Here is a 15,895-nt window from a genome sequence, read left to right as displayed (position 1 = left end):
GACATTAGTAAAATAGTATATATGCGAATAAAATGATTTTATATGATGATGTGGCTCCAATGTTGTCTTCTATATATACTTTTGTGTCCTTCTGATATTTAAGAGGCTTGCAATTGAACTTTCCCGGACCCAGAAATCACGAGGCATTTCACCTCCAGACACTCATCTTAGTCCCCAGAATGATGATGGTTCAGAAACAAGATTGAAGAAATCTGGACAAAGTGCTGAAGTACTACTTGAGAGTGTTGCTGCTCCAGGAGTACGAGATAGCAAAGATGGTGATGAGGAGAAAATCCAGCATGAAGACTTTAACGTAGGAATCATCTTTTCATGCCTCTTTGTTTCTATGTAACTTTTTGTGATAGGATAGCAGTGGAAATACAGGTCAACTTTCAAATTGTGAATTAGAGTTATTATTCTCTGTGTGGAAGCAGGAGATAACACATGTGAGAAGCAGCAGTAAGAGATGACCTGAGGAGAGATGTTCTAGAACAGAGCTAGCTGATCCCCCCACAAGGAAAAGCTTTTCCCGCTGAAGCTGAAAAATCCAATTCTTCTGTTTGTTGCCAGCTTCTATTGTGCTTTTGGACCCCCCCAAAGTCCTCTGTGCTATCTTGACACCTTTGGGAGGAGAGGGTTTCTGTTTAGAGCTTTTGGTAAATGCATGTAAGTGCAATTGAAATGCTTCTTTCTATAAAAATCTGTTATTACTGTAGCATGAACTCTCTGATGGTGACCTGGATGTAGATCTTGCTGGAGAAGACGAAGTAAACCACCTTGATGGTAGCAGCTCTTCAGCAAGTTCAACAGCAACTAGTAACACTGAAGAAAATGATATTGATGAAGAAACTATGTGAGTAACTTCAAAACACGCTTTCATCACCTTGTCTCCCAGGGAATAGTCATTGTACTCTGGTGGAAACTGACTCATTCACTATATCACAGTAATGTTGTGTGGGGGATTTCAGTGCGATGTGAGGGATGTTTCCTGTACTGGCAACGGTATGTAGTGATATGTTTAACACCAAGCGTTGAATTTTCAGGCAGCTAGTTCCTATCCTTTGATTTATTTAGTATTGTACTCTGTCGTTGACGAGTGATACTCTGTGAAGGTTCTTTTCCAAAACACTATTAAGAAGTCTGTTTCTGTAATAGTTGACATTTTAACAAAATAGAGCTTTGGTATTAGAAAGTAGTGTAGTAGTAGGAAGGTAATAACAATGACGATAAGTTACTTAAACCTAGAGAATTTAAACTTTGTAGCTAAGATATTGTCAAATCCTAGAACCTTCAATAAAACATTAAAATGTGTTGTAACACATACAACTATAAAAGCTTGCAGGATCAGATTTTACAGTCTAGAAATGTATGACACTTTGAGTCAATCATTTAATTAATGCCCTTTAATTTGTTTAATTTGTGTAGTTTAGAATGTAGAAAATTCTATCTACAATGCTTCACGTTTTTTTCAAGATAAATGCCATAATGTTTAACGGGAGCTGACAGGAGCTAATAACTGTATTCCCCCTTTTCCACCACAATCATCTCCTAAGGTCTGGTGAAAATGATGTAGAATATAGTAATAACATGGAGTTGGAAGAAGGAGATCTCATGGAGGATGCTGCTGCTGCTGCTGCTGCTGCTGCTACTCCTGGAGCATCAGGTATGAAAAGCAGCCTTCAGAATTCCAATATATGCGAAAGGCTGCTGGATTCCTTCCCCTGTTCTTGGAAGCATCGCCAAGCTGTGTTCTGCAGGCATTTCTATTTTTGGAAATGCTGCATCATGTAGTGCGTACTGATAATTGCACTGTAGTGGAAACATCTCATTGATTCAACTGAAGAAAAGGTGGGAGGGGAGGATCTTCTGGACATACTTATTTAAAAATAGTACATAAGTTAGGAGTGAAGCTTCTCTGCCTCTTTGAAAACCCTTCCGTTCCAGTCAAAACTAGACTGACTAGTTTGTGGAGGTAATGAAGTGTGAAATCATTAAAAGTCAAGTTGGAACAGTTTTTAAATGCAATAATGAAAAGGTGCTCTAAGATCCCTTACAGTCTTGAGATGAGCCCAAATTTTCAGCCAGAGGTTAATCTATTTCTCAGGATTCTGAAACAAATCTATTTTTTTGTTCCATTTATGACATAGGTAACCACAAATGAGACGAGAACTGTCATTTATGCTATTGTGGGAGTCTGCTAGTGCTTGAAAGTCCCTTAACTGCCTTACTTGCTTTTAGTTGGTATTTCACAACTTAAGTCTCCTTGAAAATTCCTTGTGAGTTAAGAAGTTGAGGAACATGTCTGTTTTCTTCTAGAAGCATATCGTTTAAAGAAGCTGTACAGTGGCTGCAGACATATAATTTATTTAGGAGATTTTAAAGAGTAATTTTTAACTACATTTTAAAAGCTAACACAGTATTTTAAATCTCTTCACTTAAGAGAAGCTTTTTGCATTTACCTGCTTGCAGTGTTTTCTAGTTGGAGTGTTAGCAGTGTCACTTATGTGTGTTGGAAGGGAGCTCTACTAAGCTGTCTGATTTAATCTCCCAGTTCTATTTTCTTTGAAGATTCTCTTGATCTTTCAAGCGTCTTTGCCACTGTGTAACAGGAACATCGTAGCACAGAGCAGAACTTAACTGAAGACCTCTCCTAAACCTAATAAAAAGAAGTTAGAATGCTTATGTACATCTCTTCAGAATAAATGCTCTTTGTACTAAGTGATTTACATAAAAAATCATGAAGTGAAGTATTCTTTGGTTTTGTTCTGTGATGCTTTTTAGCTTAAGCTTTTAGTTAGAAGTGTGTCTGATTGCTTTTAGGGTGCTTTCAGAATCCATCAATCCATGAAATAATACTGATGTTTTGTTAATTTCTTGGAATGTTTTCATTCCTACTCTAGATGAAGAACTCAGCTTTTTTCTTTTTTGCAGGATACTGGAGCTTAATGCATCACCTATGTTATGTACATGCACGCTCTTCCTTAACTCCATAACTCTTCCTTAGGTACTAGCCATGGCTACACCAATGCAAGTGGAAGATCTTCAAGGCGAGGAGGAAGTACCCTAGGCTCAGCAGCCAGTAGCAGCTTATTAGATATAGATCCCTTAATTTTAATCCACTTGTTGGATTTAAAAGACAGAAATGGTATGGAAAATCTTTGGGGCCTTCAGCCACGTCCACCTGCCTCTCTTCTGCAGAACAGAGGTAATTGTGCTTAAAACCAGTGTTTGATGTCTTTCCTTTGTAGAAAACCTGTGTGTGTGTGTGTCACATGCCAAATAACTTGATTCCAGCTTGGAAATGTCTCTGAGAAGGCAGTCCCAGAGTTAGAAGCAGATATCAAGAGAGGAAGAACAGGTGATAGGCAATCCTTTTCACTGAGAGCTAGACTTTCGCATCCTCAGTTGTGCTAGTCAGTACGTTGCATCCTGCCGCCTGCTCTAACACACTCTGTGTCTTAATGGTTGACCTCAGTTTGAAAACTACAGATGACTCAGCTAAAACCAGAAGTGTGCATCAGTGAGGGGCTTCTCATCTTTTGGGGGGGATGTGACTGAACTGACTATCTATTTTGTGTAGCAACATTGTAGTAATATAGTTCAGGCAGTTTCTTTAAAAGCCCCTGTGGGAGATGAGTGAAAAGGGGTTGAAAGGGGTTATTATTAAAAGACAAAATAACACAAAACAGCTATCTGCTGAGAAAGCGGTGATACCTCTCACTTCACACAACTTGTACATTTAGTGGTTGAGAGTACTAGGAGCACAGTGTATGCTAATAAGAAAATAATTCTGGGAATATGGTAAAAGGCATTTAGAACAGAACTAGAAAAATTCATCTAGTAGTAAAGCTTGAAAAACAAGCAGAGGGCGAAAGGAATGAAGGCTCAAGGCAGGAAAAAAATAAAGAACAACAGCTCAAAAACAGGCTATGTAAGCACTTGTGGAAGAAAAACAGATCAGAATGGCAGGTGAAAAGAATAGTGATGCTATTTAAATAACTAAAGAGTCTGAAAAGTATTTGTTACTCAGGATCATCAAGCTAGAACAATAATTAACTTCATGTGCTGCAAAAGCAAGATAACTGGCAACTCTGGTACCCACAATTATTATTGAAGGTCACGTGTTTCTCTTGTTTTGTTAGTGAAGAATTAAAATTAAATATCAGTAATACATTTACCATGGTTAATATTCATTTGGAGCTAACTGGCCCACTACCGCAACAGCCTATTTCAGGTCATTCTGAAACGACCATTTGGTGACTTAAAGATCAGAACAGAAATAATGGTCTATGTGTTACAAATATATGCTTTCTTTTGCTACTGCAATGACACCGGCATTATCGGAATCTAAGAACTTGCCCAAACTGTTTGTTTCCTTTGTGATTATCTTTAAACTTAGTCACATGAATAGTTTCAGCAATAGTCAGGTAGGTTGCACAGTCGGATGAATTTTCAGCTATACATAATGCATCTTTCCAGAAATTGAGGTCAGTGCTGTAAGTAGAAAGGGGAAAGCAGCATATGAGCTGTAGGTTTCAGCTCTGTTTGCTTGGTTGCTTGGGAAAGGCCTCTATGGAAGGACCTTAAGAGAGAGCATTGCATTTTGGGCTGTGCTACCCAAGCAAGATTAAGCTTACTGGTGTGCTGAATGGGTTCCTGGTCATCTTTAGCTACTGGCTGCACAGTTGAAATGACCTGTTTTGCTGAGGTCCTCTTAAGATTTGACTGTTCCCAGAGCTTATTCATCCAAGTAAGAGAAGCTTCTATTATACTTGGAGTTTGCCAAGCTTCACCTCCTAAAGTGAATGTTTCTAAGAGCCACTTGGATTTACGGCTCTGAACCAGCTGAATTTGCAGTAAAGCGTTTATAGAATCTATAACACTTGAATAGACATCAAAGTTGATCTACTTCCTGAGCAGCACATAGGCTTAGCCAGGTATTAGCTCTTTGACCTGATTTTCTGGTGTTAGATACTCAAGAGATTTCCTTCTCTAGTTTCAGATTTCTTTGGATTCCATGTTAACATGAAATGCTTGCTATATGAGGATTTTATGAAAACTTATATTTAACTATTGACCAGACTCATGAACCTAAGTTTGTCTAGCAGTATAGAGTAACTTATCTATCAGAATTGATGCAATAGTATCAGAAGTCTTGTTTCTTCCAAAGAGCAGGTTTTGGGCCCTTCTCCCATAGCAAGCAAAGAATGGAAATCGGCTGTTTCAGTGGCTCTGCAGTACTTGCAACCTAAATATTGTGGTGCCATACTAGTACAGGGGAATGTGTCTCTATCCCACATTTTTATAACAGGGCAAAAGATAGAATTTTCTTACAGCTGTTTAAAAATAGATGTGCAGTTTTGTTTGAGATCAATTTTACTTAGTTGCTGTGTTCTTCAACTTTTCCTTTGGTAAAGCATCATCGTATTCTCTGAAAGATCGAGATCAGCGGAGACATCAGGCAATGTGGCGTGTGCCCCCTGACTTGAAGATGCTGAAGAGACTGAAAACTCAGATGGCTGAAGTCCGAAGCAAAATGTCTGATGTAAAAAACCAACTGTCAGAAGTAAGAAGCAGCAATGCTGGCACAGGTGATGGACAACCCAGCTTCTTCTCTGTTGAGCAGGGTGCTTTAGCTGCCTGTGGAACAGAAAGCTGCAGCAAGTTACAAGAAATAGGAATGGAACTACTGACAAAGTCTTCGGTTACAAGTTGTTACATAAGGAATTGTAAGTGTGTAGAGAAGGGGGGATTTAAATGTCACTCTTACAGATATCAGTTGTGTAAATGGATTATATATCCAGGCATCTGGAAATAGACCTCTTTGCTCATATTCAAATTCAGCTGTAAGAATCCAGAAATATAAAATCTTTGAATAAGTAAATGTTTTTTGAAACTCATTTCAGCCTTTTCCAGCAAAAGCACCACAATTTTTGCTCCACAACCAGTAGCACGCCTAATGTAGTGAGAATGTTTTGAAGCCTGCTGAGTTTAATCCAAAATCGAACCAATCCTAGCTGAAGGTCGTTTATTTTTGACTGCCACTCTAGATGCGGCTCATCTGCGAAGCTTAATGATGCTTGCCAGTGAACAAAATTAAAGAATTCCAGATTTACCATATTTTAGTAATTTGAAATCTTGCTGAAATTCAAGCAAACCAAGGTTCTCCTAGGAGAGACTTTGCCTATTGAAAGGTGACTTCTTTCAAAGCAATGCCAATGTCTCAGTCTCTTCAAATACTATCACCGAGAGTCCCGGTAGCAGAACTGTTAAGCCAGTGTGGAATCTTTCGAATACCAGTTTCAAGGTTGTGCAAGTGCCCTTTGTTGCTTATGCTCCTGAATAAAGGCACAAATGATTCAGTCCTCCCTTGCTTCCCTGTTGCCTGGGGAGATGCTTCTCCAGCCTTCTGTGTTTTGATTCAAGTTATTGCTTGCCTTTTTGGAATCAAGATGAGTAAGAAATCTATTGTGGACTGAAGAACTGATAAGAATAGGGTTTTTTCTTCCTCTGCGTCCCCTTCAATATGCACCTCCAAAACAAGGCTTTTGCAACTCCAGCAAAGGCCTACTTTGCTTTTCATCACTTTCATAAAACAGAGAATTTCTTCTCTGATGGTGCACATTTAGAGGAAAAATAATTGCGTATTTAAAGTTTGGAACCTTGAATGGTGCCATCAATAAACCAGGAAGGATTAAGTCCATTGGAAGTCCTAGGGATCATTCCCTAGGAAGTTCATGGGAGTTCATTGGAAGTGCTAGTTTTTGTGTTGTGTGGATAAATCCCTCATCCTCAAAGGTTACTAAGGCACTGGGCAGCCTCCTGAGTCTGCACCAGAACTAGAGGAACATACAGTGGTGTCATATAAAACAGGAGCCATCTTCTGACTCTCGCGTTGCAGCCTAGATCTGCCAATTTTATGGGGTGAGGTGACAGCAGAACTTACTGTTTTGCTGTTCCAGTTACCGCTTCTCCATTCCTCTACCTAGAGGAGTTTCTGTGGCAGGATCCACACTGCTCAGATAATGGTTAATTTGGGAAGCTGTAAACAGTGCAGGTCCCATGCCTTCCACCCTTGCTTTTAGAAGTCCTGTGTTACGTTGGACTTTGAATTTAAGAGCTGAGGGATGGTTTTGAATATCCTTAGCCTTTATACTTTCATGCTGGAGTATGAAGAGGTGTAGTCCTGGCTCCAGTGGACAGTTACTCAAAAGTCTCCTACCCTGTGTCTGAAATGCGTGTGTAACTATGGCTGAAGCTGTCTGGATGATGTCTTCCTGAAGGATCTCTTACTGTATGACGTGTGTGCATTACTTGTGTAGTCTTGACAGTGACCCTAACTAGTTAAGCTCCTTTTCTCTAGCCTGCATCTTTGATAGGAAGGGTGTGGAAGGAGTTTTGTGCAGGACTGCGAGTTAGTGAGGAATGAGACTAATTTGGTGTCCAAAAGAGAAAAAGTAGCTCATATAGCTTAACTTCACTTAAAACAAGCATGAAGACAGAATGCTGCAGCAGTTTGAACACTTGTCACATCTTAAAATATTTTTGCAGCTGCAAGTAAGAAAAGTAATTCACCCAAACCTCTTCGGTCTGGAGCAGCAGGTAGTCTGTCTCTACGAAGAGCTGTGGACTGCGGGGATGGTAATCTTCGTTCAAAGGGAGATGGTCAAACTGCTGAAGGTAAACAAGGTCATCTTTGCACATGTGATGTGATACATCTTACTGTCTGTACAAAGCTTTTCAGGGAGTCCTTTACTTGGCAACAGACTGAAGTTTCCCTGAAACTTGCCTGGGTCCTTTCTCGAGTACAGCTAGCATTATTGTACCTGTGGAGATCTTTGAGAGTTGATCTGCTGTAGAGCAGTGCTGCTCAGTAGACTTACCAGCAGAATTTAAAAGTATGTATTGTATGTCACTTCTGGTCTTCCTAAAGATGTTTCAGGAGCTACATTTGTGGTAAAAGGGATAGATACAGTGTACTGACCCAGGCTTAAATTGTGGTTTTGATTTAAAGGGAACATGTGATGAAAATTGTATGGTGTTGCTGCTCCTGAGTTTTACAGTGCACTTCCTTGAGCGGTAATGAAATTAAATACCTAATACAGGAATGGGTATTTTGCCCCTCTAAATTTAAGTGCTCAGAGAAGTTACCAGGTGTCACAACTGTTTTCTCATACGCTAAACGGATGCAGAATGCCTGAGTGAGATATTGGAATGCAACAGGAAGGCACCTAGGGAAACAGTAAGCTGTGTGCCTAGTTTCACTGTTTTCTGTGACTAGAAAGGCTGCTTCCGTGCAGTCAAACAACTGTTTTTTTTTCCCCTAACTCTAGACTTGGTGAAGAGGGTGTCTCTATCACTGGAAGATATGTTTCAACTGCACAAGATGGGGAAGGATTAATCTATACTTTTCTGACTCTCCCATCAGAAATGGCAGCTGTAACAGAGACTGTGTGTGTGTTCAGGAGCATATATAAAGTGGTATTTGTTGCTCAGTGACTTAAAAATGTGAGGTTTTAAGAGTGAGGGTGGGGAAGGTGTGCTTGTGCGTATGTGTACTTGGAACTTAACTGGTGATACAAAACAACTGGATATTTAGCATATAAAATAAAACTGAATGTGCTTTGAGCTGCTCTTCCTGTCTTCTCAGGTGGCATGGGAAGTTCTAAGTCAAGCAGCAGGCATAGCTCTCCGAGGCCCCTGAGCAGCGGTAACGCTTCTGAGGCACTGCCGAAACCCGAGGAAAGACCTTGTGAAGGTTCAGATTCTGACGTGGGAGTTTCTGGCTTAAATGGCTTAGCTGCTGTAGAGAAGACCAGAAAAGTTGGAGCTCTAGGGTAAGGGTTTGGGGATTTTTTTTTTGTTTGGCTCTTTTTTTTTCCCCTCTTGTTCTCTCCTCCCCCAGTTCCCTTGATTTAGAAAGAAAATAACCAAGCTACTAAAGCCAGGTGCTTGCAGCAAGGAAGAGAAATTACTTTGAAGTTTACTTGGTTGCTGTTCCCTCTGGATATCAATTTTTGGCTTTATAACTAGGTTGCAAGTCCTTTATGTGGTGGGGGTTGGGGTTGTTTTTGAATTTTGATCAGCAGTGGATATAGTTGGATATAGATTTGAAAGGCAGCCTTTGCCTGTTTTGCCACTATTCCTTACAAAATATTCTCTTAAAAAAAGGTTATGACTATTGATTTCCTCCTTAAGAGAGTATTTTTCACTGTGACTCTACTTTTCATAATGACTCTGAAATAGCTTAGGTAGCCAACAGGCAGCTAAAGAGCAATGGAGTACTCAGGTTTTGTTGTTTGTTTGTTTTGTTTTGTTGTTTTCCCCTGAATAGCAGTTCTCACCGTCTTTGGAAAATACTCATCATCAGCTTTTCCAGTCTTTTTCTAGTCTTTTTTTATTTTTTAAGATCTTAACTTTTTTAAATTAATTAAAGCTGGATTTAAGTGGACATGCAAGAGACTTAAAATGAGTGAAACTAGATGTGGCACTGAAAGGAGTTGTCTCCATAGCTATTTTAAAGCCACATCTCTAATAAGCTTTTCTGTGCATCTCCTAAATTCTTAAGATCAAATTCTAAAGGATGTCGTACAGAAGGAACGCAGTCAGCTGATCTGGAGAACAGCTCGGAAACTGGTGAACTGCAGGGCATGCTTTCTGAAGGCGCTTCAGCTGGGGCGGAAGAAGGTAAATCAAACATTGTAGATCGTAAATGTAGTGTTACAACACTTCAGTCTATGATCATCCCTTTCTGTAATGGAAATAGCTTGGTGGGGAAGGAAAAAAAATTGTTTCCATGGCTGTTGAACTTTGTTGTAACACTTGGCAGCTATAGTATAGTGAGGAGAGAATCTCTCTGTCCCACTGATATCTGTGGAGAAATAGTGATGTTGTGATAGAGTAAGAATTTGAAGACCTAGCAGATAGTGTTGTAGGAGGCCATCTCTTTCTTGGGACTGCTAGTTGCTTTTTCTGCTTCTAATGGGACTTCACATCTTTGTTTTACTCTTCAGTTGCGAGGCATTGAAAATAATTTCTTATCTAATTAAAGTAATAGTCAGTGACCTTGACTTTTCTTAAAGCTTCTGCCTTCAGGGACAAACCACAGTGGTAACTACCTCCACTTCTGCACTAAAATCTCTCTAATGTCTCATTTGTATCAGGCTTTGCCAGTACGTAAGCCAGTTTCCTTAGAGACTTGGAGGAAACTTCCCCCCTCCCTTCCTGCATCCTTTGCAGGCTGGAAAAAAATATTCCTGCCTTTCTTTTTGAAAGTCCACGTAGAAGAGTTTTTCTTATCTTGCTAAAACTCTCCTGCCTCCCACCCCTGCACTAATTTGAATTTCAATGACTGAATTGTAGCGCAAAGCCTATATTAAGGTGCCAGCATCCATCTCTATCTGCAGTGTGCAATATTGTGTAGGAGTTGGCATTTACAGAAGGTCTCTCAGTGACAAAACTGAATTTCTGCTCTTAGTCACTGCAGCGTGATCATGATGTGCTCCTGCAGTTCTCCTGTTATAGCAGAGAGCCTAATAGGAAAATGGTTTAAGAACTGAAATACTTCATTGTTAAAAACCCCAGGAAACAAATATTACAATTCTTTTCCTTTCAGAGAAGAAAAACTGTAGTAGAGTTGGCATCTCACTTAGCCACTTGCTTTCTTTCAGCAATGACTGTCAGCTCGTAGGAAATAAAAGAACAGAGCAAATCCTTTCAGTCACCCACCAAACTGTGCAAATGGGTGAATTTTTGACTGGTGTTGATGCACACTTGAGTTCTGACAGAACAAAAGAAGCTGCCTTGATTCACTACAGCTATAGTTACTTTTTGTAGGAAAAACATGTTCTGTTTAAGTGTGAGACTTAACAGAATATTGCAGCTTGAAGGATCTGGCAGGTACGTCTGCTTAAAGGGTCCCATGACCTGTTGAAAAAGCCCTCCTTTAACTTTATTTTCTGCCCTACTTGTAGAGGTAGGCTGAGCGGCTGGCTGAGGAGTGCAGCTCAAGCAGGAAGAAACTGCAGATACCCAAGTTCACACTCAGAATAGTTGGAACTACTCCTCTGGAGCTGAGCTGCATGGCAAAATTAGACTGAATGTTCTGTCGAATTCCTTAGTGCTTTGGTAAATACATTTAGCTCTAAATGTGCTCCTTCTCTCTTGTTCTCCTGCCAGCTTTTGGTATTTGGTATTGGTAACTCTTCAATTGGAAAAAGTTGAACAATTGAGCTACACAGATCTTGCTGCCCTAATTTTTGCTTTGCGGGGGTTTTTTTGTTTTGGTTTGGTTTTTTTTGCAGCTGGGATATGTCAGAAGCATGTCCTTCATCTCCTACCAGGAATGAGCAGTGACAGTGACATTGAATGTGACACAGAAAATGAAGAGCAGGAGGATGCCACCTCCACCTCAGAGGGATTTAACCATGCCTTCTCTGTCCAGTCCTCAAGTGAAGGTAGAATCGATTGTGTGAGCACGTTTCCAAACGCTTCAGGCTTGCCTCATTGCTCTCATGAATATAGAATATTGCCAAGGCTGAGACTACAAATGATAGGTATTAAAACTCAACCAAGAACCAATGAGATCTGGAACTCTTCTCTTGGGTTTCTAATTAAAAATAGATCAAAACACGAGAGGGAACTCTTTCTAGCCTTGAGAAGTCAGTTTAGGATAGTCTCCCAGAGGAGATGTTGGAAAACCCATTGCTCTTGTTCTTCTGAATCGGAACTCCCTGTGTACCTGAATCTGCACTGTAAGTAGGCTAACTTTAGGGAGGTAACCACTGCCTTAGTTGCATCTTAATTGACAGGAATGTGCTTTGAGCACTTCAGTTTAATTTTAAAAACTCATTTTATGTTCCTTTTGAAAAGGTTTAACCTTTTGATCAAGGTAAAAGCTTGAAGGTGACAGCTGTTGCTGGATGAAGTTAACTTTTGGCCTGAATAACTGTCCCGTGCTGCATTAGCAGGATGGCCTAACAACTCAGCTCAGTGATTTGTTTGCTGTTTAGTGCTTGCTGCAGACACTAAGCAAAAACTTCATAACTCGTCAGAAAAATGAAAACATCACTTATTTCTCTGCTGGACTAAGTATCTTAATTTAAAAATCCTAGAGCAGTCTTATTTCAGAGTCAAGCATATTGTATATCCGTATGTGAGGAGTGAAGTACAACACAAGTGGGGCTTGCAGGTGACGAACTTTTAACTTGCTCTGTTTTGGATGTTTACCTGGTAAAGGTTATTGTGTGTGTGTGTGTGTGTGTGTTTGTTTTTTCAGCCTTAGAGCGGTGCTCAGTATTTCCAGAGGGTGATCAAGTAGGTCCTGATGATCTCAGCTTTGTTACTGGAGAAGACAGCACCAGGTAATTTTAAATGTTTGTCTTAGCTAGGGTCTGAGATGACTGTAACCCCAGAGATGCAAATTTCCCTTACTGCTCCTCGAGTTGGAGATATGAAAGGAACCTTTTACCTGACTGAGAGCAGGCAGATGGGTGTTTGTACAGTCTAATGTGTGGCAATTTGCACCAGGAGACTTGTGGCAGATAGACAGGTGAGCGCCCGGTCTACTTTTTTGTGGCTAATGCGCATCTTCAAGAGCATTGAATTTTCTGAAATTTTAAGGCACTTTTAGAAATTACACAATGCTGAAGGACTGGTTGAGGTTTGCATGCTCATGTAATCATTAATAGAAAGCTCTTGTTTGGATTTACGTAGCTGGCCTAAAATTTTAAATGTCAGGGTTATATCTGCTTGAAGCCATAAAGCTGTCCTAATGCGAGGGTTTTCAATGAAAGCTGACTTTCTTTGGAGCAGATAGAGAACTGGCTTGGTGCCTGAAGACTGGCCGGCTTGTGCTCCTGGGAAGAGGCACACTGTTCGCTGGAGCTTAGTCCGAGGCTGCTGTTTTTGGTTGTGTGCACACTCCATTCTGTCAAGGACCATTGTGCAGTACTGCTACAGTCATCTTTAACCTGTTACTAGGGCAAAGTGACCTTTGAAAGCCTGATAGGAAAGGCTGCATTCCTGCCGGCTCTGCCAGGCTCAGATGCACATGCTCTGAAAAAATGTCCAGAAGGTGCTGCAGCCCTATTTCAAGATGTTTGTCCTATTATGTCATGGGAATAGCAGAGAATGTGTGAATGTCCTAATTTTAATGCTATGAGCTGATTGTATAAGACTGCTGAATCCCACAGATGCGATGGTTTGAAAGTTGGGATAAAGCAGTTGGCACGAAAGTTGTTTTCCTCAGTCTGTAATGTGGACCAACTGAACACATTGCCAAACTTTTTGCCACTGTGCATTGCATTTTGAGCTGCTAAACTACTTGTTGAAGCTATGATGAAAGCTGAATAGCTGGTTATTGAAAAAGCATGAATAACTGTAACTGATAGTTGTCCTTGTCTCAGCTGACTGTACTTAAGTTCATTTTTGTATGAATGTTCCACAGTGTAAGTAAGTGCTGTACAACTCATAGTTTAAAACGGTTTGCACTTTGTTAATAAAATGAATGGTGAAAGCTGGTGTGAAATTTTAGACGTTCATGTGTAAATAAGTAAAATGCTAGTGAATGCCTGTTTGGGTAAGTAGTACACTACTACCAAGCTTGACTTAGTCTTCAGTACTGAATTGCTGTAATGCCTGACTGCTTATAGAAGAATTTTCTCCTGCCAGAATACATTGCCTTTATTCAGTGAAATGGCTTAAATCCATCTGGGATTTTTAAAGCTACTTTAGTAGCAGATGATAGACCAAATGCTTAACTAGTATACATTCAGATAGGAATCAAGGAGGATCCCCAGCTTCTACCCATAGGTTGGTTCTTTAGCCAAGAAATACAGAAATATGTTACATAAAGGAATGAGATGCAGGTCTAATCTGGCTTGCACACAAATGTTCCAGCTGATGAGTAGTAAAGACGGTTTATGGCAAGCTGCACATTATGATCCTGAATTGTGAGTGTTTACTGTTTTACAGGACTGCATGTTGATTATTATACACAGCTCCATTAGCAGTAATCAGAGACCTGCCTCTTCAACGCTTGCAGCTGCTTTACTCTTAATATGAGGCCCAAACTGAAGGAAATTATTTTAATTAGTCACATCATCATTACCTACTCTGAGTTTAGTGTCCAACCTTTGCAGGGACAAGAAGAGCAGGTAACATCATGCTTTGCTTACCTTATGAAGAAATTATACACTGCCATTTTTTAAACAAGATGTAGGTAAACAGGCTTGGAAGCCTAATTTCCATTAACTAACTTATACTGAAACTGGTCCTAAAAGCAACAAAGCCATAGCAGCAAGTTCCTTTTCTGACTGTAAAGTAGATCATACAAGGGCTGTAGTGGGCCTTTGTATTCCCCAGCTCTACTGATGAAAAAGTTAGCAGTAAGTACACAGGTATCGTACAGCTCCATGCCAGAGTCATGTCCTCTGTTATGCATCAAGCAGAGGAAATCTGCTTTCATCACAGAAAGACACTTAATACAGATGGTGGTTGCTATCATTTTTAGCTTATAAATAAACAGAATATCTGAAATATGTTTTAAATTACTGTTTTATTAAGATATTGGTAAAACTTCAACAGTTTCTGTATAAACAGCTTTCATAAATAAAATATGGATGGCTAATACATGATTATAACTAAAGTCATATATGAACTGTAGAACAAGGTTGCAAATGGAAAAGTCCCAACACTGTTAAATGATTAGCTTTAATTTATTCACTTCATAAAGAATGTTAGTTTCATGAACAAGATAATACAGATATTTTAACAGGAGCACCCAGTGTAGCAACCGACAACACACCTGGCTATCTACATAAGTACTCATTTAGGAATAGAAGTACTCAGGATGATCTCAGCCAACTTTTGCTATTCTTGTTTCAAAATATCTTGTAGAGTACAGGAGAGAAAAAAAAACAGCCTAACAAAATGCAGTTATGACATACAAGAGTTGTACTAAACCCTCATAGGTGGGAGTTTTTTTCTTTAGTTTTAATGCTGGCAAGTATAGTGCGATCATCTGATTAACAGTGACTGGAAAAGGATAGGAACATTTAAGTCAGAGGTTGCTTCATTATTACTTATTGCACGTGATACAAGGGTAGAAAGTCTTGTTCCTGTTGCAAGGAGGATATGAATTAAAGAAAGATTGCCCTAAATTATAGGCATGAACAAAGCTGCAGTATCCCCCTTCAATGGCTTTGTCTATGTGACTAGTGCTGAGTGAATAAATTGTGCTGAAACAGCCACTAATTTAGATCAATCTTTCTCTCTCTCTCTTTTTTTTTCTTTTTTTTTTCTTTTTTTTTTTTAGCAGAACACTGCCAGGGTAGGGTGTCTTTAGTGAAAAGATAGTGGACCTCAACTACAGCAGTCCTGTCTATAAACACAGAACTCTATGCCTCATCCTCTCTGCCCGTAGGACAACGCATTTCCCACTGACACACAGCGTTCCAAAAACAGAGTGGAGTTTCTATGACGATGTACCACTATAAATGTGGCATAAGCTAAAGTCTGCTTAGACATTGTCCTTCAGTGTTGCAATGCAATCTAAATTAAATACTGAATGATTTTAACTTGCAAGGACAATTGATGGCACTTGTAGGTAAAGAAAAGTTATATACATGTGTTTCCACCCACCTTTAGTGCAAATTGAAATGGGTTAACAGCTCCCTGGTCTGGTGCTATACTGCTCTCTGCAACGCAGACGTTCCTCAGAGTTGCACATTTAAAAAGTGTACACAGGAAACTATTAAGAGTGGGATTGAATGAATCCCTCTACTACTCACAGTGAATAGCTTACGAGCAAGTTTTGAGCAGCTTCAGACAAACAGCCTGAAGTCCGTTTCTCAAAACCAACACAATTAAAAAAAAGAAAAAGTTTTCACTACCT

The 15,895-nt window shown here is 39.8% G+C and overlaps 1 protein-coding gene across 10 annotated transcripts in view; it reads left to right on the top strand.

The window, feature by feature from the left end:
- TRIM37 (tripartite motif containing 37) overlaps positions 1–13,521 on the top strand; it is a 30,975-nt gene extending 17,454 nt beyond the window's left edge. For 2 of the 10 annotated variants that reach the window (XM_026071381.1, XM_026071384.1), the window contains 11 exons: positions 104–313; positions 717–853; positions 1,554–1,663; positions 3,005–3,205; positions 5,418–5,729; positions 7,552–7,680; positions 8,651–8,837; positions 9,569–9,687; positions 11,304–11,456; positions 12,278–12,362; positions 12,814–13,521. In XM_026071381.1, coding sequence (XP_025927166.1) covers positions 104–313; positions 717–853; positions 1,554–1,663; positions 3,005–3,205; positions 5,418–5,729; positions 7,552–7,680; positions 8,651–8,837; positions 9,569–9,687; positions 11,304–11,456; positions 12,278–12,362; positions 12,814–12,817 — 1,647 coding nt within the window. In that variant the 3' untranslated portion in view covers positions 12,818–13,521. The other 8 variants (XR_003254438.1, XM_026071383.1, XM_026071382.1 and 5 more) reach the window with 8 other exon arrangements.
- The last annotated feature ends 2,374 nt before the right edge of the window (positions 13,522–15,895 follow it).

This window comes from Apteryx rowi, unplaced genomic scaffold (assembly GCF_003343035.1).
Source record: "Apteryx rowi isolate R43461 unplaced genomic scaffold, aptRow1 scaffold_325, whole genome shotgun sequence".
NCBI classification, from domain to species: Eukaryota; Metazoa; Chordata; class Aves; order Apterygiformes; family Apterygidae; genus Apteryx; species Apteryx rowi.
This window is presented reverse-complemented; position numbering and strand designations above follow the sequence as displayed.